Raw genomic sequence first — 26,045 nt, 5'->3', positions numbered from 1 at the left:
CATGGTCCGACAGACGCATACATATGAAGACGAAGGAGTAGCTTCATTTTCTGCTCATGTGAGATTTTACGATAGATGGACTCTTCACCTTACCGACTCCAATATTAGTAAGTTCGGTAGCGACGGTCCTACTGGCTTATCTTAACATGAACACTACCCTGAGTGCACAGGGCTTTGCCAGGCAGTATTAATACTGCATTATTATACTGTATTAATAAACCAGGCAGTGTGAGCACTGAACATAACAAGCTATTCTCTAACAGGATTATAGCTGCTGAATTGTTACAGTTTTATAAATGGTGTCAATGAGAGGAGTACAGCACTAGGGGGATATTTTGTAGTAACTTGAAATGGTTACAAATTTGTAAGAATATTCATTTATTTATTTTATCATTTGGCCCACCAAGTTCTACACAGTAAGATCTGTGAAACATGCAGAAAAAGCAGCAAAGCAAATCCTGTGTGTTGTGTACTTGGCCTTGTTTAACCAAAGGCTTTCTGAGTAATAGGATTATTAATATCCTGTGGGTATTACTGGAAGGCTGTGGTATTTGTATTGGGTCAATGGTGGTGTGAGTTTCTCACTCTTTGAGCTCCCTGGCAGTTTGAGTGTGCTGATGATTTGATTTCCCTAACCCGCAGCATCGCCAGAGTCATTGTGGAATCCCCATTGAAGATCTGCAACTTCCCACCACTAGGACCCTAATCTTCGATCCTGTTTAGAGATTAAAATGTGTCCACCTTCTGGAAATCACTCTTGAAGTGCAACAGAAAGCTAACCCCCTCCTTCCCTTGGCAATATAGAATATGTGAAAATTGTGCAACTTTAAATCTGGAAAAATTGAGAGACTGATCAAACACACTCCTGGAAAGCTCAAAGTAAAGTGCTGGAGCAACATAACCCCGAACCATTCATAATTATTGCAATTGTTGTAAAAAGGTAAATAGTAAGAACATTTGAATATTGCAGCACTCATGATGGGGGTCCTAACAAAGTATACAGAGGGGTGGGGGGATTCAACCACTTTAAGCAATGTCATTCAGAATTCCTTTAAGAAGGCTATGTACAGTTTTTCAGTGGTGACCACATGTAAATTGAAATTGTGAGCAGGTTGAGCACAGAGCAGAAAGATGGCATGGCTCGCCCTTGCTTATTTGAGATGCCTTCAGACATCCAGCCAGGTCTTTGCATTAATATTCAGGGTTAGATCAGATAAAGGATTCACGTGTGTTTCTAAATAATTCACAGAGCTATAAATCAAATGACACCTCTCCTAATAATAAATGATTTAGATTTTTGGATGAAAAAGCATTGCTAAGTGTAGGTCTACAAAATTAATAATTCTGTCTACTATAATACCGTGCCTGGAGCGATGTCTCATAAGACTCTTCTGAAGGAAACAATTGTGGGTTGAAAAAAAAAAAAAAAGGTGCTGGGCACAAATTGTTAAAACTCGATACACAATACATTCATGACAAATGTTGGTGCATTCCATAATAGAGAAAATGTGTGCTTCAATGTTAGGATTTTGTTCCATCTGCCAGAAGGGTGTTCCATCTTTTCCAACACTTTTTATTAACAATACACAAATTAGTTCCACAGGCAAACAACCTCTTTGTATCGGAAATTGATTCTAGCTAACCTTTTAAGAGCTCAACCCAAGTAGCTTGTACATGTAACCCTGCGTATTCCCCACCACCTCTTACCAGAAGTAAAATAATTTGAACTTTATATTGTGAGTAAATGTACTCATAATCTGTGTATAAAGCAAAGTGAAATCATGTTAAAGCATAGGTAAGCATTGTAAAGCCCAGAGAGGTAAACTATGATCTTAACCATGGAAAAACTGCCAAATTACAGTGTGAACTTACTGTGGTAAACTTTTATCAGGGTTTCCTTGGCTTCCCTTTGGGAAGTAGTTGTCCCAGATATGTGACTTGACTGTATTTAATGTATACTTTATATATGTGTGTCTATCTATCTATCTATCTATCTATCTATCTATCTATCTATCTATCTATCTATCTATCTATCTATCTCTTCAGTAGAAAATGTAAAGGTGTTAAAAGGAGTCTTGCTGCATAAGGGATGCTCATATGGGTACAATTTCACTGTTACACTTTCCTGTATTTTTTCTTCTTCCTCAGAACTGGGCCAGCATATGTGGTTTCCTGTCTCTTGCTACAGATCTATCGTTGGCTGTATTAATTTCCTTCCCTGATGAATTTGTGTGGCTTTTTCTATAACCCCCATCCCACAGATAAGCTTGAGAGTACACTACTCAACAACTGTCTAACCTTGATGCTAATCCCTATGATCTGTCATAAGCATGTCCTCAGACCTATCTTGATAGAAAGCAGCTGTTGTGCTGCTGAGTCTGAAACTCTAATCAAACAACCAGTCTAATCAGATCGCAGAAGGGACTGGATTCTGGTGTCATTTTTAAAAGATAAAAAATATGTGCTAGTGGTTGTTGTGATTGGTTTTATTGGGTTTTTTTTTTTTTTAAATAAATTTTATTGATTTATTTTTAAATAATGTTTTAATTTCAAATGCTACATTTTTGTCTGTCAGTAGTTGCTTTGTTGTTCTGCTGGTGTGTCAAGGTGCTTTTTCTACTTTGTGGATTTAATTAACCTAAGGATATTAACCCAGCTTTGGTTCTAAGCAAAAGTCATATTCAGATAACCAACCAACAGTGTATCATACATAATAATGAGAGATAAAGCAGAGCTGTGCTGTGTAAAGAAATATATAAACGAAATTAAGCAGCACACAATAAGTACACCTAATTTAATGGATCAGTGTAAGAGAACACTTATTAATGTGTGACCTTGCCCTGCCTAATTAACCCAATTTAGTAGAAACTTGGCTGATATCTTTAGACAAGTCATCCTCAATCTGTTTCAAGGTTTAGTGTCCCATATAGTTTAAAAAATTGTTTATACAAAGCTGTTACCTTTACAATTATCGGTATATACGCGTTTCCTATAAAATGCAAAACCCAGTGGAGGTGGGTTGTTGAGGATTTGTGGTACACTCCACAACCTGGTTTCTCAGAGACATTGGATTCGACCAGTTGCGACGCTATAGTGAAGAACTTATCTGAAGCAGCAGAGAGGAGCAGCAACTGGCTCTGGTTGAGATGAAAAGATTCTGGTTGGGGCTATCCAGAAGTTTGATATCCTCAAGCACAGTAGAAAGAAAGCAACATTAATGGAAAGGAAGGTAAGTAAGCAGAGCTTAGCTGAGTGGGGGACGCCAGAATCACTGTCGAGCCCTTGTAAGGTGTCGTGGACTAGTGATGCGCTAAGGAGGCCACACTTTGCCCTTAGGTGAATCACAGGAACCCCTAATAAAAAACATTGAGGATTAAAAAGCTTTCTAATTTCAGTTTGCTAATTCTGGAAATTAAGTTACATAGAGTGATATAAAAGCTTACGGGGACCACTGGTACAGAACTTGTACCAGTACTAATACATACAGTGGGCATTAAATAGTAAGTAGTGGGGTCCCGAGAAATATAGCATTATACGTCCCCACGTGTTGCTACAACTGTTTAAATAATGTACCTGGAATTTCTATTTTCATTGTTAACATCTGACAACTTTTTACACTTATGACTTTCAAGTTTGTTTCAAAGTTATTTTAAAAATGTCCGCTCTAGTGCACAGGACAGGCCCTTGATTTAAGCAAAGGTATGGCACCTTCTACAGCACAGTGCACAGTGCCCCTACTAAGGTCTCCCATCAAGTCCTGACAAGGCCCAACTGAGATATGATAACTCCAAGATAGTTAATTTCAATACACATCATGAAAGTAAGGCTGGATTTTTTTTATAAAAGTGTTTCAATTGGCAGGTGATCAGATTGAGTTTGATTGTAACTAATGACATATCCATCTTTGGTTAAAAGCTCCCAAAGAATTCTGATATACAACAATTGGATAAATTACTTTTTTTACATGTCCTTGCTTTCTCCTCTGTGCATTGAGCAGTAAAATGTTATTTTCATTGTAATAAATCCAATGATTGGCAAAAAAAAAAAAAAAAAAAATAGGGCACATTTCAAGGTAAGGGCAAGAGTAATAAAATCACATCTCCAGTTCTGAAATCTGATGGTTAAGACATAATTGGCACGAAGATTTGATTTTAATATATCCTGAAAGATCTTGAAATTACTTAAATGTCTTTACAACTTTTAAAGATAAGCATTGACCAACTATACTTTCAAGACCTTAAGATCTCCAATGTGCATATATGAATAGATCAAGATTATCCTGGCCATTAGACATTCTGTATGTGATAATGTGAATAAGCCCCTGTGACAACAGACCTTTAAAATGATTATTTTCAGTAGAATCCATACCTGCTTAACTATAAAATACTTTTTTACAATCTAATGTTACTGTTATGTTTAGTATAAGAAATACACCCCATTCTAAAATACAGCTTTTATTTAATGTAAGCAAAAACAGCACAACTCTAGATTCCTAAGAACCTCTGATCTCTATTATCAGTAAGTGTGGCTGTGGAATTCTTGGTCTCAATTACTCTATATCCCAATCATTCATACAGTTCAAAGTGTCCATGCTGATGACATTGGTTTTTATTGTACATCATAAGGTTCCTCCTGGCAAGTTTTTTTTTTCCACAGCAGCAATGACTGTTAGGGCATTTTCCCATATGGAGTCAGCTATTTTTTAATTAACATCACACTCCAGTGCAAAAAAAATAATAAATCAGTTCACATGCAGATTTCTTTACTGGGCTTTTTTAAGCTTTTGCATTGCAATGAAACAAGCAAAACAACTCCTGCTTTTTCCATGTGAGTTATATTAAAATTCACAGCACTGTAAACAACTCAACAAAATAAGACTACAAAACACAGTTCTTATGACAAGAAACATATTTTAATATACTATACAAAGCAGTTTCTTTGTGCTCTTTCTTACAGTACATATCAGAGTTCTTGTTAACAGCAACTGCGCAAAAATTTGCGGAAGAAATTCCTAAATTCGGTGTTGAAGACGGTGTAGATGATGGGGTTCAATGCACTGTTCACATACCCCAACCAGGTTACGATGCTCATTAGCTCTGGGGAGATGTCACAGGACTCGCACAGTGCTCTTGTGATGTGCACCACAAAAAACGGAGTCCAGCAGAAAAGAAACGCACCTGAAATATAGATACAGATACAACTCTTTATTAGACTGGATCAGAAGTACATTTCTGTCATTTGCAATCTGTCTAAAAAAAAAAAAAAAAGAGTATTGGTTCAGTTAAAACAAGCTATAACTTACAAAACACAAGACTGCTGCAAGTCCTGTAAAATGGCTCTATTATTTGACACTCACTAAAGCAGGTGTCTGAACTAGGTTTACATTACCAGCAAAGAGTTTTACCATTCACGAGAACATTTTTATCAAATGTGCTGTATTGTATTTCAATTACTTCAATATGGTCTGCATTGAAGAGGCACTTACTGCATCTAACAGGTTTTAAACACAATATATACAAGTACTGTTTTTAAATGTACTGGCTTGCACAGACAGTAATATTAGCAAATGGATACCACACTTAATGTACCTGTATTTTGAAATGTATCGAATGTACTGATGAAGGCGCCAGTCAACATTTCTTGTATGTTTGACCTAATATAATTTCTTGAACTAATATTTGTTATGAAACATAAATTAAAATGACTAAACTGATGTTAGTAAATGACTTTATGTATGAACGATCTGCAGCAAAAGGATCAAGTGTTAAAAAGTGGAATGGAAAAGTTTCACTTGAACCAGCAGTGGGTTTTGACTAAGCAGTCCAATTGGAAGTCTTAAACTGGTGTAATCTATTTCTATTTATAGATGAGCTCAGAAAGATGAGCTATGGATTAGCGACATAGACAGCTCCTCTGCCTCACTGTTTTATAGAAAGACATGACATTTTAAGTGGTGTTAGGGGACTTTGGAGGTCTCTTCAATAGTTTTGTTCTTTGTCACTTTTTAACTAATATTCTTTTTTATTGTTGTTGAAAAGTGAGGCAGATCATGTTTGCATTCATTTTACTGATTTAGATTCTTGCTTTGCATCTGAGTTGTGGTGTAAAATAGCATGCATTAAAATCAATCCAAATATTATAAACTCCTTTAACAGTTCATTCATGGCAAATATGACTTAACATAAATTGAGATATTGTGATGGTTAACTCCTGGGTTCTGACTGGAGGTAACTGCCATTCTGGTGTATCTTTTTGCAGATAAACTGTTTATAAGAGTGTCTTCTCACTAATTGGCACTCCATAGCAGCCAAAAAATATTCTTCCACTTACGAACCTCTTTCTGCTGAGATTGCACAGACATTGGCTTGCTTGTTAATTAGCTACTTCCCAATCCTGGCCAATTACAATGGACATAAACAGCCAATGCTCATGCATTCCTTGAAAATGTATGTGCTTAAAGTGTCTGATCTCAGAAAACTAAAAGGGGCATTATTCTACAGTGATTGACTAACAGAGGTGAAGGCCACCCCCAAATTCTAAACATTCTGACAGTTTCGAAAGTGATTTTTTTTGTTTTACTAAGAAAAGTTTAAAATGCATCACCTAATAAGCAAAGTAACTACACTTCATAGTGTAGCTAATAGTATGCTTCTGGAAGTTTAGTGTAGTTAAATCAGTTAAGCCAAGGGGTAGCTACAATAGATGTATAACGGAGAGGTCTACCACAGTAAAAGCAAAGCAAACTGTGAGCAACTCGCAGGGACATTATGGGTAACCTGTGTTTGTTATGCAATAATTGGCTTTGCTAATTGGCCTTAAGTTTACATAATATACCTCAAATGAATCACGGCAACAAAACAGAAACAGGCATAAATCTCCAAATGGGCTAGCTAATGTAATGGAACTCTAAAAGCACTTTATCTGGTATTCTTCATATACAATTTTAACATAGCGTATACACTGTTATGTGCAGCCTAACTCTTGCCTGTCCAAACATTTCTGTAAGCAATTCAATGTAGAGTGTGCTGTTATATTTGTTATGTTAAATATGAACTGTCTGACTCTGATCCTTCCCTTGGGGCTATCCCCAATCCAGTTTCTTTTGTTTCACCTTTCACCATGCTTTGCCATGGTACACCGCAGAAAGAACAATGACACTGTCACATGTTTCGATTTCTGTGACTGTGGAGATAAGACAAGCTCAGAGGACAAGCATTTTCAAACTCTCTAAAGAGGGTTATCTAAAAATTTCTAGAGCAAGGCTGCGAAACTACATTTTTTATCAACGACCGCATTATAATTTGAGAATTAAAAAAAAAAAAAATTGGACTTGTTTTTATTAATTTGGGATGTTTTAGAGGATTAACTGTTGTTAGATGGTTAAATATGAAAGAAAGAAAAAAACCCTATAAAATATAGCTATCATGTTTGATATCCATCTGCCTGACTGAAATGTATTTCCAAAGGATGGAAGGGACTTATAATTGGATTTTAAATGATGAAAGCAAGCCAGAAAAGTTAAATACATTTGTCAGGCCCCTGTATGCAGTACACCTTCTGCATCATACATTTTAAGTAAGAAAATTTTAAAACCTATTAACCCAAAGGCCATGAACTCCTTCAGGGTCTGAATTTGATTGAGCCCCCCGGGCCTTGCGTTTGACAGCCCTTCTTAGAGGAATACATTGTGAGTTAAAATGTACACAGATATTCAATACTGAGCAATAAGTCAATGGGGAACTTTTTCAGACTCATATATGCATAAAATATTCACACTGCATGACAGTACTGTTCCATACATGTAAGTGTTAATGACTAAGCTTACAAGCTGAGAACACCATGTCTAATGTTTAAGGTCCAGCAGAAGCAGATCAGTAGGAATTCAATGAGCATCTCACAGTCATTAATATCAGGAGCTGTCAGACAACTTCTATTAATGCTTTTCTGGAGCTGTATTTACTTCAGTGTTAGACATTGCAGCCTGATTGGATAAGTACAGTGTGTGTCTGGGTGCTGTTATTCTGTATAACTATCTGTTATTATCCTTATAAAAGTGCTACATGAGTGTAAAAGCATAGCATAGTATAATAAAGCACAGGAATGGAAACTACTGTAAGCTAAAGTAAAGCTAAGTCTGTCAGGCTTCCAGTCTTCGTGACATGGGATTTTAAAAATAAAATGTGCTGCTGCAATTTAAATTCTCTGGCGCCTCTCAGTGCAATTAATCTCAGACTCAAACCTGGATCAAGCAACAACAACAAAAAAAAATTAATGGAGGAGATAATCTAGGGATCAAGGGAGGATAAGGTTTCATGCCTTGGACATCATTTATATAAATCTTAAGCATTGAAACGGTGACATCACAATGTGCCACATCACAACTTCTCATCATCCACCATAAAGGATTATTTTGATAAGAAAAATGATAGCTGGACTTTGAGACTGATATATTAACTGTGCCTGGGTTAGATTCCATCTTTTGCCCATTTACTTCTACCTGTGCCAGTCCAATAACCCTATGATAGTGTTCGAGCTCCTTCACTTCGAAACACTTCCAAATTGGATTCTGAATGCTGAGTCTGTCAGTATTTTTAAATCTAAGCTCAAAACATATTTATTTGAATTGGCCTTTTACTAGTGAGCAGTTTGTAGCTCTTTTGTCTTGTTTATTTTTGTAAAATGAACTGAGATGTTTCCACATGAAGGATGCTGTATAAATGAAACTGGTATGATGTGGTATGGAATGGTATGATAATGAGTAACGGCACTCGGACATCACTTTCTTTCTGAATTCCCTTTTCAAAACACAGGAACGTGCATCTTGACCAAGGAGTCCGACAACTTTTCGAACATGCATGAAAGCAACCAAACAAAGAGTAAGATAATTAAAACAGCTCTCTCCCCATAACCCCTATAAGAAACTCCTGGTGAAGCTCAGGACACTCACCAACAACAACTGGGAGCACCTTCATTGCCTTCCTCTCCCGCCCATTGATTTTAGCTCGCTTCTTCTTAGAGGGTGCCCAGATACACAGCTTTGGTAATGCTATCGTCTTTGTGTGGCCACCCTTATACTCCTTAGGATAAGTGCAGTCTGGATGCGAATAGCAATTGAGTTCCTTCAGTTTGATATCAGCCGGATCCCTCTTGATAATGGGAGGGGGGTACCGAGGCAGGGAGTGTCCGCTTTGAAACTTCATGGAGGCTTGCATGCTGTTGTTCAGCTTAGTTTTGCGTGCCTCCTCCCACTGCGTTAAACCCCGGAACATCAGGCAGTACAGGAGCAGCATGATGGGGCAGGGAATGAAGAAGGAACAAACCGAGGAGTAAATGATGTAATTATTGTCCTCTAGCTTACACAAGGCCGGGTCTCTGTCAGGAACATGGTTTATCCCAAACATCACGGGGGAAGCCACGGCTAATGCAAAAATCCAGGTGGCGGAGAGCAAAATTATTTGTCTCTGGTCAATGTGTTTTCTGTTGTAGTTGAGAGGAATGGACACAGCAATGAACCTGCAAAAGAAGGGAGATGTTTTATCATGATTTATTCCTTAAAGTTGCTCACTACTAGTACGTCTGTACGGTGTGATGTCATTGGACAGTGTTTTGTCAAATATTTAACTGACTTCTAGAAGCTTGTAACGTAGTACAATCTATACATCCCCATGCTCACATCCAAAGCACCCTTATCTTACTTGTCCTGTTTTAATCTGTTTTAAAGGATGCTTTATATTAAAATATGTTCTGTGCTGTATCCTTGGTCTACAGTATAACAGCTACTTGACATTATGGAAAACAAATATGTTGGTTGAAACACTTAATTTCAGGGCTTAACCCTGAAATAAAACCCTCTAAACTTACTAGATTGGATCAAGCACTGGGTTCAGACCTCCACAGGTGTATTAATGCACATTTCTCATGATTAGATAAGGACCTTCCCGAGTAATAAAGTTTGATAAGTAAGCAGCACTTGCAGTAAAATGGGTTGTCTTTGGATTTGATGGATTCGATAGTTTGACTGGTGTGTTTATTTTCTGTTTCAGGAATTCTTTTAAAATGGAAAAAGGAGATCACCTTTACATGTAAAGCATGGAGAGCTACTAAACATTTCAGACTGAGCAGTCTTCAGGCTCTTCCCTGACAGTTAAAGACTTCAGCTGACATAGCCAACTTCCTCCTAAAGAATCAAACACCAAGCCTGACATTCAGTCACTTCTTATAAAGTTTTCTCCAAGGAAAACAGTGATGGAGCACTTCACATCCTATGGGATACCCTGAAGCACAGTCTTAGATAGTCTGATCAAAAGTTTGCTACTTTGAAACATCAAAAACAGAGGCTTGCCCACTGTCATTTCTGCACATGACATCATCACACAATGCTGATACCGAAGAGCTCATAAATGGTAGGTCCCTTGTGATAAAACGAAAACAGTTGAATTTAGTTACTTTATTTTTTTATTTTAAATTCCAGTGCATAATTTGTACATGCATTATGTGTATTGCTACTTAATGTTTTGCAAAATTAGCATAAAGTTTACACTGAAGGAAATGGTTTGTGAAATTGGTGACCTGCCCTGTGCGTAAATTATCAAAATGCAGCTGTGGCGAAAGAAGGCATCAACATATGGCTGGTGTTGAAAAAACAGGTTTCCAAACTGTACCTGCTCAACAAGGACCTAAAATAAGGTCTCTGTCAGCACAGGGAGCCTGATAAAAGATAGCATGCATTAAAAGTCATCCACATATGAGAACAATAGGCCGCTCAACTACACACAGCTGCACTGTGACATGACCGGCATATATGATGATGTACATATACCTTGTTAGGTGAACACATACAGGCAGGACAAATAACAAGAGTACAAACCGATCGACACTTATTGCACAGAGGTTGAAAATGGAGGCAGTGCACAGCATCACATCCATTGTCATCAGTGAATCGCAAAGCACTGTGTTTAAGGTCCACACTCCACCCTGGAACTGTAAAAAGAAAGAACAGGTTTCAATGTTTCTCAGGCAAGTACAAACTGATAATAAGGTCATCCAGTCAGTGCAGGAAAAAGCCAATCCTATCTGCTTTGAAGTACGCCATTAGTACCTGTTTATTTAAACCTGTAACGTCAGAGGGAAATAGTTTGTTTACTATTTACAGGTGAGTGGCTTAAAAGTGCAATAGTTATTTGACTATTGACTGCTAGATTCACCATTGGCTGCTTTGCAATCTAAGGATTTATTAACATTCTCTATTTACCTGCCTTGCTTTCTGATTCCTGTGGGTAAAAGGAATATGAAAAGAAAATCTAGTCTTTTTCCTGTTTGCTAAATCTGTTGAACCCAGACTAGCGGATCCTCCAAAAACCTTCGTCATGGCTTCAAGTAAAGGGCTGGGGTTTGAACAGATTATTTCTGTAGGGGTGTGTAGACTGTCAAAATCCTACTACACCAGAACAAAGGAGTCCCATACAAAGTTTATAAACGCTTTATAAAAGCTAACAGGAGTTCTGAATTTGGAAACTCACTTTGAGCAGCAGCCATTGCTATGCAGCCCAATATCAATGTGTCTTCATACACAGAAGAATTTGTTTGCTTTATACTTATAATCATAAAATTAGAAATAGTATTATAGAGTATTGAAATGGCCCAGTTATAAGAACTGTAAGATCTGGTATATTCCCCACTTAATATTATATGATGAGGTCAAGATCATATAATATTATAGTGATCTAAGGCATTATTATCCTTTCTGATGAAGTTCTTCTGTTCCTGTGGTGAAAAGGTCAACCTCTTCTCTATTTTTTCTGTAGTGATTAAGGGAAAAAACATCAAGCTGTTTCAACAATAAATGCTGCTGTTGAACTTTAAAGCAACAATGTTTGTTCCATGGGGCAAAATAGAACTACTGAGCCTTCTGAAGTGTCATTGATGGTAATGAGGACAAGGCTGAGAGATCCAACCATTAAACCCCAAAAAGCTAAAACAAGCACACGCACACACAGATAGGCTTTTCATTTTCAACTGAACCAGGCAGGACATTCGTTTATTAGAACAACAACTGCCCGGGGTTGAAGACCCATAAAAAACAAATACTGAACTAAAATTTGATCAGATAATTATATGTTATCTTATTTAAGGCTATGGAGTGGTTTTATATTGTACTGCATGTGGATTTGCAGAGCCTTCTGATTTATTTTTAAGAGAAACATTAAGGTTCACTTCAGAAAGCATGCATCTATGCAAATGATAAGAGATTTAATAATGCACATTTTGATTTATCATCAAACAAGCCCCTCACTGTTGTTCTTGTAAGTGATCAGCATGCAACCTCTCCAGAGGAATGTATAGCCCCTCATGATGGATAACCACACAATCAGAGAAGGAAGAGACAATACTTATCTTTGTGAGCTGTAATGCACTGATTCTTGTCAGTATATTTTCCCTGGATGTGAGATATGGGATAAAAGATAAGTCACAGGGCCCTCTATCTTAGTGGTTTACTGCACAGCTCTAGGATCCGTGATGAATTCATTTTTCTCAGTGGGAAACCAATACCCCCATCTTCATAAAGCATATGACCCCTATCGGGTGAGATTGAGATCTGGGAACTTGCTATGAAATGTAATGTAATTTCTGAATCAGGAGGCATGGGGGAATTGTGAAGGGTTTATCATGGACACATTAATACTGATGTTAGAAAAGATTCAAAAGCACTGACGCGTTTACTGGCTAAAGCTGACAAAAAAAAAAAAGTCCATGATTGTCTAAATCTCTGTATCGGTAAATGGTAACAGCTCAGCAAAGAAAAGTATTGGTAATTTTTGAGATGTGCTAGTTTTGTGTTGCAAACAGTCTCTTCTTTGTTTTGCTTCTTGATGCTCTTAGTAAATTGAATGTGTTTTCGTTCAGACTCCCTATATTGTGCAGACTCCCATTCACACACAGGCTCTTGCTCTGGTACAACATCCTGACACATTTTTCAAAACAAATCTTTACAGTGATATTTTCAACAGCAAAAATCATCAATGAATAGATTAACTTTTTCACAATTACACTATAGTGCAACACAAAGAAGTGGCATTCAAATGGAGCACTGTTACTTTTAACTGTAGAAGTCTTAATTAATGTAAGATCTTTGAAGATCAAAGAAGAAGATAGACACACAAACACACACATAACAAACATCATTCCATAGCATGATTCATCTAGGTGTTTTCCCTGTGATTTAAAAAAAAAAAAACTTTCTGTCAGGAAAGTGAGTCTCTGGGTCTCTAGACACCTAAAATAACCTTTAGCATGTCTGACAGTGGATTACCTAATAGGATAATATTGTTCCCTGACAAGACCAACCTAAAGAGGATTGTTAAAAGGGCAGACAAGGAGTTATGTTTAAACATGCCATTGAAGCTTTGCGGCATGAACCATTAATAACTGGATTCAACTTGCCACTGAGGTGAGCTGATTTCATCCAGATGGCCCTTGCAGTACCTGGTGTCCCTGATATAACAATGGCTTCACTGCCTGCTCTAATTCCCCTGTCATTATCATAATATATACTAGGAAGCTCTGGTTAAAGAGATGTTTTCTCAATAAATTGCACATTGTGTCTTTTTAAAAAAGAAAGTGAAGGACATTTAAGCTGGGTAAATCCTCAGGTTACTAGGGTATACATGGCAAAAGCATAGCAAAATTGGTAAAGCATAGTAAACCCATACTGGAAATATTACTAAGCCAAGTATGGTAAAAGAACCAACATGATTAACAATAATTGCATAGAATAAGCATAGTAAACTGCAAAACTACTGTGCAAATTTACAAGATGAACTTGACCTGAATTCCCCCTCAGTCCTTAACCTCTGTCTTGCAGCGGCAGCTGAATGCTGTGTGCTGGATCAATGTCCAAAGGGGGCTAAGTTAAGACCAGCAAACTCATTTTACAGTAGATAGATTCAAACACTGATCTCCCCTTTGTGGAAGATTGTGATACTTATAACAAAATGTCAGCAAGTTCTCAAAATGGCAAACTGCCCAGTGCCAGAAGATTTGTATTGCATTTTTTTTTTTTTTTTAAAGGAAACGTTAATCTCATGATATAATTTTTTGTAAACATTTCTGGTACAATGTATCTTCGTTACAATATATTGTGGTCATTTTATTTTTTAAACAGGTTTTAAAGACGAAATGTAAATTGTGAGCTGAACGGCTTTATAATCCGCATGGTTGTTTTACCACTGAAAGATAATGCAGAGTCATTTTGAAATGACCCAGTCATAAACCAAAGCATTGTTTTTAAAAATTGCCATTCCGGGACACTACCATGTATATGTGCATACTTAAAAAGGTTCTCAAAAAGTTATAATAAAAGAAAGAAAGAAAGAAAGAAACCTATGAAAACAATCTATAGTACTGAATAACTCGCAATACACTACAATTGGGGAGTTAGCTTTTAAGACGTGTTACATAGAACCAACGTGATAAAGGAAGCATTATTTTAACGAACTTCTAATTTACAGGTCGGCCAACATTATTTGATGTTCAATCTTTACCACAAAACCTAGGAGTGGAGCTATGCACTTACTCACCTCCGAGTAAACGAAAAGTGGTAAAACCAGCACAGCTAGGAGCAGGTCTGCCACTGCCAGACTGACTATGAAGTAGTTGGTTGTAGTTTTTAAAGCTTTTTCTGTCCACACACTAAGGCACACCAGCAAGTTACCACTGATTATAACAACTATTAGCAATATACCGAAGACCAGAGCGGGGAAGATGTAATGACTGCCCGGTAGCAATTCGGTGTAGTTAGAGGTAACGGTAAGGTTGCTGCTGTCCATTTCTGCTGACAGCAGTCTCTGGGCTGAACAAAGACCCACAGCCTCCCGCTGCAACCTCTGCTCGGAAGATGGTCGGCTTCTTTTAAATGGACTCTCATCTAGACATCCTATCGAGCCGCTTGACTGGAAGTTTCAGGTTTGTTTAAGTCCTATAAGGTGTTTAACCTTTCTGATGTTCCTTTGACAGGCGATATCAATTTTTATCCAGATTTCCCAGGGACGTGATCTTCAGCACCACATACAGTGGACAGAGCACCAAGTCATCGAGTTTCATTAGTCTTGCCTGCACTCCTTCAGAAACATAAACTAACAAGTTCCAAACGCCCACTCACAGCCCACTTCAGATCTTTCCCGTTCGTTTCTTTTTCTTTTCTCATGTGTCTTCACAGGGTAACAGTATAAGCCACTAACTTATACAGTGTGTTTGGTAATGCAACAAGCAGACCATTTGTTTGCTAGGTCTGCAGAGTCATATTACACAAGTATGACCAGCTCAGAAAAAAGGTGCAGGTGTACAAGCTGAAAAGGTTCTTTAGGGTTTGTCACGTCTCACGGTTGAAGCTGAAAGATAAATGAGAATTCTTTTTGCCGACCCGCATTCGTTTCTCGCCAATAAGGCTCCGTGGTGTGTTTACCAATGGGCAAATGCGTGAGCTTCTATACACTTGAACGTTGCATTTACGTAATGTGAGCGAGATCAGGACCTGCTAAGCTGTAGGTGACATTCCTTTCTGTCACTTGACACTAATCACTTCTGTATAACGTGTTGCTGTAGTGAATTAATGTTACCAAATGGGAGCACTGATGTCAATGTGCATGCATTAATTTACGCTCATTTGCTGTAAACAAATACATTTCCATTTTGAAAGAAAAAAAAAAAAACCCTGATATATAATAATTTAAAGCACTTTGGCGTTATTTGTTTTTATTTTGTGTCATGGAATTGAAAGGAAGGCTGCCTTGAAAAATATAGATACAGAAATTACGCATTACAGGGTTACAATGATATTCATATTTATGTTAATTTATTTAAAGGGTTCATTCATATTTATCAATAATTTGTCAGAGTTATATATGTCACAGTTTCAGTCGGCCTATCTATCTTTTAACGTGCCTTCAGTTTCATAGAAGAAATATTTGCAGATCAGTATAAATGTTACCAATAAAAGAAAATCAATTTAGCGCAAGAAGCACATCCTATTTAAATTATGTTGGTTCCTACAGTCCTATGAAATAGGGACATTGAAACATGTTACTGACAGCCTTTCCATCTGGTAATGGTCTGTTAATGCAGTATGCATATTCAAGTTACATTATTTGAAGGCTTTTCCAATCTAATTAATATAATAAATGTAACCCAAAATCGCGCCATGCAGCTAAGGGAAGACGTCTTCTTATGGGGTGAGACTTCTGAAGTCAACCTAGGGCAGATGACGGGAGGCATTGACCCCCTCAGAAAAGATACAGCTGCAAAGTAGGAAGGGAGAAAGAGCAGGGCAGATTGCGTAGGTAAATCCCATTTTAAAAGCAGCTATCAGGGCAGATAATCACGTATAAAGCAGCATAAGTTTCCACCTCGCTTAGACCAGCAGAACACCTGTAAATGTTCCTTATAGAAGTTTACAGCTGTCAAAGCTCAGATTGGCTGCTGCCGATCGCCGAGGTTAAGGGAGAAGAATGCTACATGCAATGTTATGTGATACACTGTCGTTACTGATGTTGTCCAGTCCCGTGTAGCATGAGGTTAAACACTCTCAAACCAGGAATGGAACCGAGCCCGGCTCTTTTGCACAGTGGTTAAGAATCTGGCCTGGGGTGTGCGGGGTCGCCCGTTCGCTCGCAGCCTGCGACCTGTTACTCTTTCCTTCAAGTTGTTCAGCACTTGTTGCAGCTATTCTGTCTTTGCGGTACATTCCCTTTCCAATTACATCTCTACTCAAATATGCTGTGGCACAGGTATGCTCTCAAATGGACTAATACTGTACTACCACCATGGAGGAGCGGGGTGATCAACATTCAAAACGTCAGAAAACGTCATAGAATGAATAGTGGAACTAAAAGTATATATCCTGGTAGCTTAAACAAAGTGCAATTTCGGTTTTGGCAACGAGCAATGGTACATGCAGTGAAACCCAAACCACACTTATCCACCCTCAGAATGTATGGCTTAATATACGTTGTTTATAAGCACCATCGTTCCAATCAAAACAAAATCTGTACACAGGCAGCACGATGAGCAGGTCTACTCAGTAAGGTTCCTTGTAAATCTTATCTCAGATTGGCGGAAGATAGCATTGCTGCTCTGCACGGCTTTCCTTCATCAGTCTCTATGACAGCAATAGCTCCAGAAAGAAATGGCTAGACTCTGCCAGCTGGGATTGTTTATTTTGTTTGGGCTTGCTTGACAAAACAAATATTGACAATTACATTTTTCATTTTTATCCACCTTTTTCAAATTCTGACAGGGTTCATTATCTATAATGGCACATTCTCAATGCTTGTTTGTAAAAACATTGAAAGTTCCCCAAAGTACCTACTTGGTACGAATGTATATACCAAATTAATGATCGTATTTATAAGTTAAGAACACTGTATGGACTGATTGCATTTGTTAATTGGTTCTGTATATGTTGTAACTGAATGCCTGTTTATTAATGTCATTTTATAAACAGGAACGCTAGTTATATATAATGTATTACACATTCACAAAATACATGACTATTATGACCTTGTTAATGTAATGTAATGTTTGGTTTTCCATTACATGGTATGTGTGGTTAATCTACCTGTATTTGAAAGTATATACAATGTAAAACAAACAAACAAACAAACAAAAAAACACTGATCTTAAACACATTTGATATTGTAACGTGCATGGGTGAAGGCAGCAGCAGCGCTGGTAGGTGACGTAGGCCGGCTTTTTTTTTACAGCGGTATGGGGCGGCGCAATGGTTTAGTGCGAGAGGTCCCGCGTTCGCGCATGCACTTCACCTGTGTATGGATTGCCTCGCTGTGTGTGAAGCGCCTGCTTACGGTAACCAAGATCTCTGCAATATATTTATTTTCAGTGTACCTTTTATTTATTTATTTATTTATTTATTGAAATCAAGATCGTCTTACATTTGCTGGCAGTAACATTACATTTTCACCTTTATCAAAGAGTCATGTCAAGCGTGTCATTGGTAGCAAATGTTCTCAACATCTGTGCTGATTTACATGTTTGCATTTCACCTCAGGTTCTTTTAGGAACCAGCAAAGCTGCAACCACCTGTTTGTGCTAGAACAGCATGTGAGTGACTGCCATTGTGTGTCAGAGACTAATGGGTACAAATGTTTTTTTAATTGTAGGGGCGTTCAGGTCACTTGAAACAGATGAAGTGAGGTACTGATGCATAATCAGTTAAAACACATCCACTTCAGCTGTTGTTCAGAGCTCTGTCTTTCTCACAAAGAAGGCACCATCAACCCAGTCCTTGTTTATCTAACAATAAGGGATACTTTGTAGCTTCAAAGACAGATTTGTCATGTAGGTATAATTGCCCCATTCGTTCTGTCATTGGCCCTTGTTTGGGTAAGGCTGTACACCAACATTTCCATGACAGGTCTGAGCTAAATTGGAAGCTTTTCATGAACCATTAGATCAACCAGAAAATAACAGTGTTCTCTCAGTGGAAACAGAGACACAATCAGACAAGCAAACAAGTTGGGTTACATTTATTCCTTTGCATTTGTGTGAAAGTTTTATTCCAGAATACATATGTACATAAATACTTAATTTCTCCTAATTATTGAGTTACTTCAAAGATAATATTGCATCTATAAATGTGTTACTAATAGTTTACAAACACTATGATATGTTTATTCATATAAAACCTCATAATTACCTTATTCCATGACATGACGGTCTACACAAGTAATTTGTCAAAACAATGTGATATTAAACTATTATTTCTTGTTAATAATCATAACCCTCATAGATGTTTTTTAATTGGATCCTAAAAATGATATGTCACCGGTTTACTGATATATATATGTCCAATTTCCTCACAACAAAAAGACATCTCACGATTGGCTCGTGAGGTATTCCAAAAAGGCGGGGTTTGTAAAGCCTGTCAGATGGGTTCGTTGGAGGTGACTGACTTTTGCCAATAAAAAAAAACAAAAAAATAACAACTCTAAATAAACATATATACATAATAATACCTTTGTTCCTGCAGAGGTGAACGGTGTGGCTAAAGCAAACATAATGGATGTACGACAAGCACAATGGGAAAACAGTGGAAAGGGAAGATTCTATTACACAAGTCACTAAAAAGTAGGTCAGTACAAACATGGGTTAAGTGAAAAACAGGGAGGAAGAAACTAATATTAATAGACTAAGGTTAGGACATCAGCATTACATTATCATTTGTACAGCAGGATTGGGAGTCATGTAATAATTTGTAGTATGGAGTATGATTGGAGTATGTACTAATTGTAGTGAACAAGAAACAGTGGAACATATATTCAGCAAAGAAACATATTAGTCAGAAAGTGAAGGGAAATAGAAATTGAAGTCACAACAGTAAATTATATTTTGAAGGTAGAAAGGAGAGAAAAGCAAATAGAGAAAGAGAAATGTATATTTAAATTTATAAACAGTATAGTGAAATGAGAGAAAATACAGTATAAGGGAAGAACTAAATGTACTAAAAGGAACATACTGCATTACAGGAGGCTGTGTAGTCCAGTGGTTGAAGAAGCAGGCTTTTAACCAGCAGGCTCCCCGGTTCAAATCCTAGCAAGTCACTTTACCTGTGCTCCGTCTTTCGAGATGTTGTTGTAAGTGACTCTGCAGCTGATGCACAGCTCCTAGTCTTGTAAAGTGCTTTGTGATGGTGGTCCACTATGAAAGACTCTATATAAAGATTATTATTATTACACAACCTATGGATTCTGACCCCAAATTGCAGTATGTCACACTATGCTCATGATAAATGTAAAGCTTTTCTAGGTCATAATAAAAAAAAAACATTTCTTGCTGACACAGCTGTGACTATAGAGCCTAGATTGCTACTTGAACCAATCAAGCAGAATCCCAGCCTCTGATGTTTATAAAGAAAAACAACACATTCTTCTCAACACACATGCCTCAGGGCTAATCAGTTTCTGCTGTTCTAGCATTTTACTCTACTGTAAGTATTTTTTTTAATGGCGAACTAAGCATAAATGCATATATAGTGGTGTTAAAAAAATCAACACAGCTTGATTGGGATGTGGAAGATCAGAACAAGTAACAGAACACATAATTATCAGTAAAGACAACACAATAGATAGTCTACTTAAAGGGGCATGTAATATGAAAATAATTTCATTTTAAGTTTTAAAGAGTGAAACTAATATGTGAAATAGATGGAATTTATCTGATTACAGGCATTTTTTAACAAGTTTTTATGTTATTGTTGTAAGATAATTAAACCATACCTTATTATTTCAGCACAGTGAAAATATGGGACCAATTGTAACTTTCACAGTGAAAAAAAAATGTGATTCATAGATGTCTGTTTACACATCCTTCATACAGTTAGGCTTTCTAAGCGCTACCCTACTTTATCATAATGTTAACAAGACACTTTGTATACATTCCCCCTTGGTTGCATTAGCTGTAAAGCTACTTCTCAATCTGTCAGTAAAATTGATACTCTCTTACCTCTTTCTGCTATTTTCAGCAGGCGTACATGACCTATTCAAATCCTGTTTTCTCTCAAGAAACAGGTTTTTTTTTGTACAGACAAAATTCTTCAGGTTTATAAGGCTACTGTTTTCAACATTGTCACATAGAGGTACAGTAATAGGCTTCCTAATTAAATGGTAATGGGAAAACTACACATTTCATTTCACTCTGTTTTGTCTCACTAGAACGTCACTCCATGCATTAGTATGGGCGTGCATTGGAAATTGTTCTACATGCCTTCTCCTGGCCACTGCTGCAGCCTTACCTGGGTGTCTATTTTTGGATTGTTGTCACAGACAACTACAAGGCTGAATCCCTCAGTGTTTAGCAATTCTGAGCAATCAGTCATTGCTGCTTCACAACGGGAAGTATACCACAAGTTCAAAAGTAATTCCGATTACATGGAAAATACCATAATCCCCATGGTCATTCCAATTTGGTACATGACTTTATAATAAGAATGTATAAACTAGAGTACTACAGTACATTTATGAAGCTCGTGTGTTAAAAGCATGTTGCAAAAGACCCTAATTGAAACCCTTGACTGAATCACTTGAACAGATTTTTGGATGTCTAGCATTGTGGGATATTATTATATATTAAATATCCAGTCTGAACCAAGTTCCATATCATTTCAGAAAGAGAAAAATGGCTTAGCTGATATTCAGAAAATAAGAAACAGATGAGAATGTTAACAAGGGTTTAGGATTTTCGGTTTACAAACATTATTTAAAAAATGTTTTTGTTTTTTTTTGTAGTGGATGTGTAGTTTAATCTTTAAACACACACACACACACACACACACACACACACACACACACACACGTTATGTTTTCCTATACTTGTGGGGACTTCTCATTGACTCTCACTATATTTTTATTTACTATTTCTAACTCCAGTCAGACAAAACCCCACACAGGATGAAAGTCGACAACAACTTAAATATTTTGGTACTTTTATATATTTTTTTAAAGGCATATTTTGTTCTTAAACAGGTGTTTTACGAAGTGTGGACATCCCAACAACGTTATTTTTTCAGGAGTTACTGTCTTTGTGGGGACATTTTCTCAAATTTTGTCCCCTCATTGATAATAAAACCTGACCACACACACACACACATACACACACACACACACACACACACACACACACACACACACACATACACACACACACACACACACACACACACAAATGATTATTTTAAAGACAGAATTCAGGTCTACAAAGTCTGTGAGTTCAGATGGTCCAGTTATAGGATGTTTTAATTTACAAAACCTTGTTTTACTTTGACAAAGACGAGTGTGCAGTCAGGGCACAGGTGTGCAATCTATTAAGCTGCTTGTGTAATTTGTCCAGATATTGGATCCGTGGATTAACGTCTGCTGACATTTACTGAGAGTCATGAATGCAGCCTACTTTCGCACAGTTCCTGAAAAGTTATGGTACATGTTGTCCTTGGCCGTCAAATTTGAAGGGAGCTGGCTAAGATAACAAGCAGGCTGTTGTCTGAGTAGACCTATAGTAATATAAAGCTAATTACTGAAGCATCATGTTCAGGTTAGGTTATTCTTACAGTTTCTTTCCTGGTGTTGCAATAAATTTATATCAAGGGAAGAGAGAATCTTACAAATCAAGCAACCTGCTAATAGCCGTTAGAAACAATCCCTTTCTTCTTGGTAAAGAGATAATTTAAATAGCATTGCAACAGAGCAGTGGTCTGTGATTGTATGGTAGGGCAGAAACCCTGCTGTAAGTAGTGTGTGGGAATTTAAGGTTGGCAGGGATAGGGTTAAATCTATCCCTGCCAGCAATCACAGGTGTGGCCATTCCCCAATTAGGTAATTGATGCTAATTGGGGAGCGGCCACATGTATAAAAGGAACCAGAAATCCTTTGTTTCTTGCAGGAATTTGGGATGGGATGGGATGGGATGGGATTGGATGGGATGGGATGGGATGGGATGGGATTGGATTGGATTGGATTTTTTTATTGTTTTGTATTGGTAGGGAAGGCAAATTCCCAGCCTGCAAGTGATTTATTGTTTTGTTGAACATTTTATTTTGGCCCCCATGCCAGTTTATTTTGTTCCTGTTTCTGTGTTTGTTTGTTAATAAACGTTTACCATGGTATTTTTGCATGGTATTTTTCAGCTGGTAATACAATGTATTAACCAGAATTTACCCTGGTTTACCATGTTGATTAATATGCTTTACCATACCTCCTGTTATTTACATTGTTTTCCTATGCATTGCCATGCTTTCACTATGCTTTATTATACTTTGCTATGGTGTTATGGTAAAATTGTATAAGGGTTAAACTGTAGCTTTCTGTCTCTGGGTCTCTTTCCTGCCACTAACAGCTTGGGACATGACGCTACTCTGTCAGATTGAAACACCCCTCTGATTCACATTTTATTTTCTCTCCCTTTGTTATTGCAGAAATGTCGCCATTGTCAGTGGTACAGCAGCATTCAGAGCTCTCCTCTCTGAAGTGAATTTTAATGATGCCTGCAGCAATCTTACTGATGTAGTGACTTGGTTTGAAAAGTGATAAATGCCAGTCTGTGTCGTTTGCCAACCTTACCTCAACAGTGCACTCTAATTTCAAGTACTGTTGGTAACCACATACTAAACATACCTAATTAGCCTGCTTTACATTTGAATTAGACACTGGAGTATGCTGCATTCATAACACTTCCATAAAAGCAACATAATACTGTATAACTACATGCATCATCCTACATTATACAGTGATATGGAAACCAACATCCACATAAGAATTTATTACAATTTTGCCAAATGTATTGCCATAGCATTTTACTTTGCTTCAAAACGTAATAGATTTCAGTGACAAAGACCTTTCTGCTTCTGACCTTTGTGTAGCGTATAAGTGAAAAGCTTCTTTCACCGTTCAATATCTACTTTCTTTAGAACACCTTCATTAACTGTGTATTTCCAAGCAGACAACAGTGGGCCAGAAATTGATTTCAAGTCTAATCACAGACATGCACTTGAAATGCTTAATCCTTACCTTTGGTGGATTTTCAAAGTGTTTATGACAGATTATGCATTAGTTATAGTTTCATTCTGCCTCGAAGGTGGTGTGTGGGATGCCTCATAGTGTCCGGATCAAACAATGGATTACAGTTACAATGCATCTATGTGCTGGTCCCTATAAATCCTATTTCATTTCAAATGTAAAATGTGGTCAAATCAAACCAAGTCAATGTGGAGTGAAAAACCAACTTAAACTGGAGCAAAAAACCAACAAGAGCACAATAGGACTGCACAATGTAACTTCAATGCTATAACAGAATTGCCACTGCAGATCAGCACCAGAATTGCATTCTAAATGCAGTTACTATGCTTTAATATTACAGCCCACACCCCCACCCCCAACTCAATTTGTGTTACATCCTAACACTTGTAGCTGTTATTAGAGCCTCAGGTTTGTGTTTCACACTTTTATCTACACACTCAATGGTGACACATCTTGTCAGGCTGTAATATGAGTGTAAGATTGCTGATTGTGCCTCACAGACTGAAGATGAAATGAAAATGAAATAAAAGATATTCTTTTTGATTTGAGAAACCTCAGAAAACCCTGAGCAATATGACCACGTTTGTGGCCCAAGGATGCAAAGTGGGTACACGTAAACTGGGCTGGATTTTTTTCCAGGCAAATCACGTTCTCAAAATAAATATTTCATGATTAAGCATAAAATTATATGTCATAAAATCATTATTTTGCAGTTCATGGAGTCTATAGAGCTTTAACCCATCAGCTGTCACGCCAGGGCTTAAGAGTTTCCTGTTTCAGGTTAGACACTGACACGTACCCAGCCCTGCATCTCAGTAGGGCCCAAGGTAATTCTCATTGCTGTCCCATATCTGGTTCATTGCGATTGCTAGGGTAAATTAAAGGCTAAACGTAAGTGATAGGACAGCCTTCCATGCTGACCTTTGTGCTTTTGACATCACTCAATATCTACTTTCTTTAGAAAAGAGCAGACAACAGTGGGCCAGAAATCTTTCTGTTATAAGAAAGGCCTGGAAAACCAAACGTTCAGTGAAACCTCACAGCTCAGGATCTTGTCATCCTCGTCACACAGATACTGTGTATTTTATAAAGTATTTAACACACTTGAAGGCAAGCTTTTTTTTTTATGGAAACAGCCATCTTCTCAACCGGTTGAGGGCTTCTTGTGTGTTTGCATTTCTTTCATATTGTGCTTCGTCTGGTGGGAATTGCCCTCCATTTCATCTTTTCCCTCAGGAAATCAGGCTTGCATTATTGAGTCAGATACATAGTAGGTACAGGTACATCATTTGACGTTTGCCCATACATAAATTCAGCTTCACGAGTAGGCTAACACATATCCCATTTGTGTTTCAATTGATTATCCCACAATAATAGCATTGTTTACTTAACTGTTCTGACCCTATTCTGTCCTTAGTAATCACAGTGGAACACCAGTGGAACAGTGATCTTTGTTAAAATGTATCCAGTGTGAGCCAGTGGGGCTACTCTATTGGCTGCTATTGTAAGCATCTGCCAATTGAGATTTTGAAGCCAGTGTAATATTGTACAAAAAGGTGGTATGAACTCGTTTGTGACCACACCTGGAACGCAAAATAGAGTACCTATTAGAGTTTGCGACTATTGCTACTGCATCAGACCCATTGGGTCAAAACAGTGACTGGTGTTTTACCTGTAAAATGTAATAAGAGTCTGTCGCAGGATGAGGGCCTTTTGAAGGAAGACAATGATTATATAATGTTCAGATTCAACTGTTGAAATGACTGCCCTCTGTGCTGGTCTCTCTTGTAAGAATATAAATTGATTACATAAATGCAGCATAAAGAACTGCAATCATGGGGACCAATCCAGATGTGATTGATTATATCATTGTTAATAAAAATGCTAATGGATTGAGTTCTCAGACAATGCAGTAGCTAGTCTTTCAATGCTCTAATCATTTCATGTTCTAGTACAATAACTAAATTGTATCAGTTGGGTGGTTGAAATTTCCCTGAGATACAAAAAGTGATTCTAGTTAGATGTAATTGTAGATTTAATTGCATTTTCTTGCTGGTAATTAATTTGAATTGGGTCCCTACCTAAAGGCTACTTAATACTATATAACTATATGCATAATCCTTTATAATCACTTTGAAAACCAACATAACATGCAGATAAGTATTCATATGACTGTTATCATAACTTGTTACAAAATGTTTTTATGTTATGATAAAGATGGCAATGGCTAAGAGTCACAGAACTGCATTTGAAACTCTGAATTGATCAGTTAAGGGATCAATCTATAAATCCCTAAATATGTTATTAAATGACTTGCTGATGATGGAGCAGCGGTTCATTACAATAACATTCTCAAATGATTATCTTATAATGTTGCTAAAACATTTTCTTTATTCCTTTCTTACCTCTAAGTAGATGGAGTGCACAGAGTTGAAAAGTCACACTATCACATGCTTTCTGATGAAA

At 37.4% G+C, this 26,045-nt stretch overlaps 1 protein-coding gene across 1 annotated transcript; it reads right to left on the bottom strand.

Annotated features, from left to right (window-relative positions):
- Positions 1-4,948: 4,948 nt before the first annotated feature.
- LOC121295035 (D(4) dopamine receptor-like) lies at positions 4,949-15,441 on the bottom strand. The gene is made up of 4 exons (XM_041219322.1): positions 14,577-15,441; positions 10,868-10,980; positions 8,948-9,513; positions 4,949-5,177 (listed from the first exon to the last, which is right to left on the bottom strand). The coding sequence occupies exons 1-4, from the start codon at positions 14,823-14,825 to the stop codon at positions 4,975-4,977; spliced, it is 1,131 nt and encodes a 376-aa protein (XP_041075256.1). The 5' UTR covers positions 14,826-15,441; the 3' UTR covers positions 4,949-4,974.
- Positions 15,442-26,045: the final 10,604 nt, after the last annotated feature.

Source organism: Polyodon spathula, chromosome 19 (assembly GCF_017654505.1).
Source record: "Polyodon spathula isolate WHYD16114869_AA chromosome 19, ASM1765450v1, whole genome shotgun sequence".
NCBI lineage: Eukaryota > Metazoa > Chordata > Actinopteri > Acipenseriformes > Polyodontidae > Polyodon > Polyodon spathula.
Note: the sequence above shows the minus strand (reverse complement) of the source record. Positions and strands in the feature narration are given on the sequence as shown.

Bases quoted from the DNA above. Each gene is read 5' to 3' on its own strand.
- LOC121295035 (XM_041219322.1), bottom strand. From the start codon at position 14,825: ATGGACAGCAGCAACCTTACCGTTACCTCTAACTACACCGAATTGCTA. The intron at 10,981-14,576 runs GTGAGTAAGTGC...TTCTTTTTACAG, and splicing joins CACTTTTCGTTTACTCGGAG to TTCCAGGGTGGAGTGTGGAC. The intron at 9,514-10,867 runs GTTTGTACTCTT...CTTCTTTTGCAG, and splicing joins TGTGCAATAAGTGTCGATCG to GTTCATTGCTGTGTCCATTC.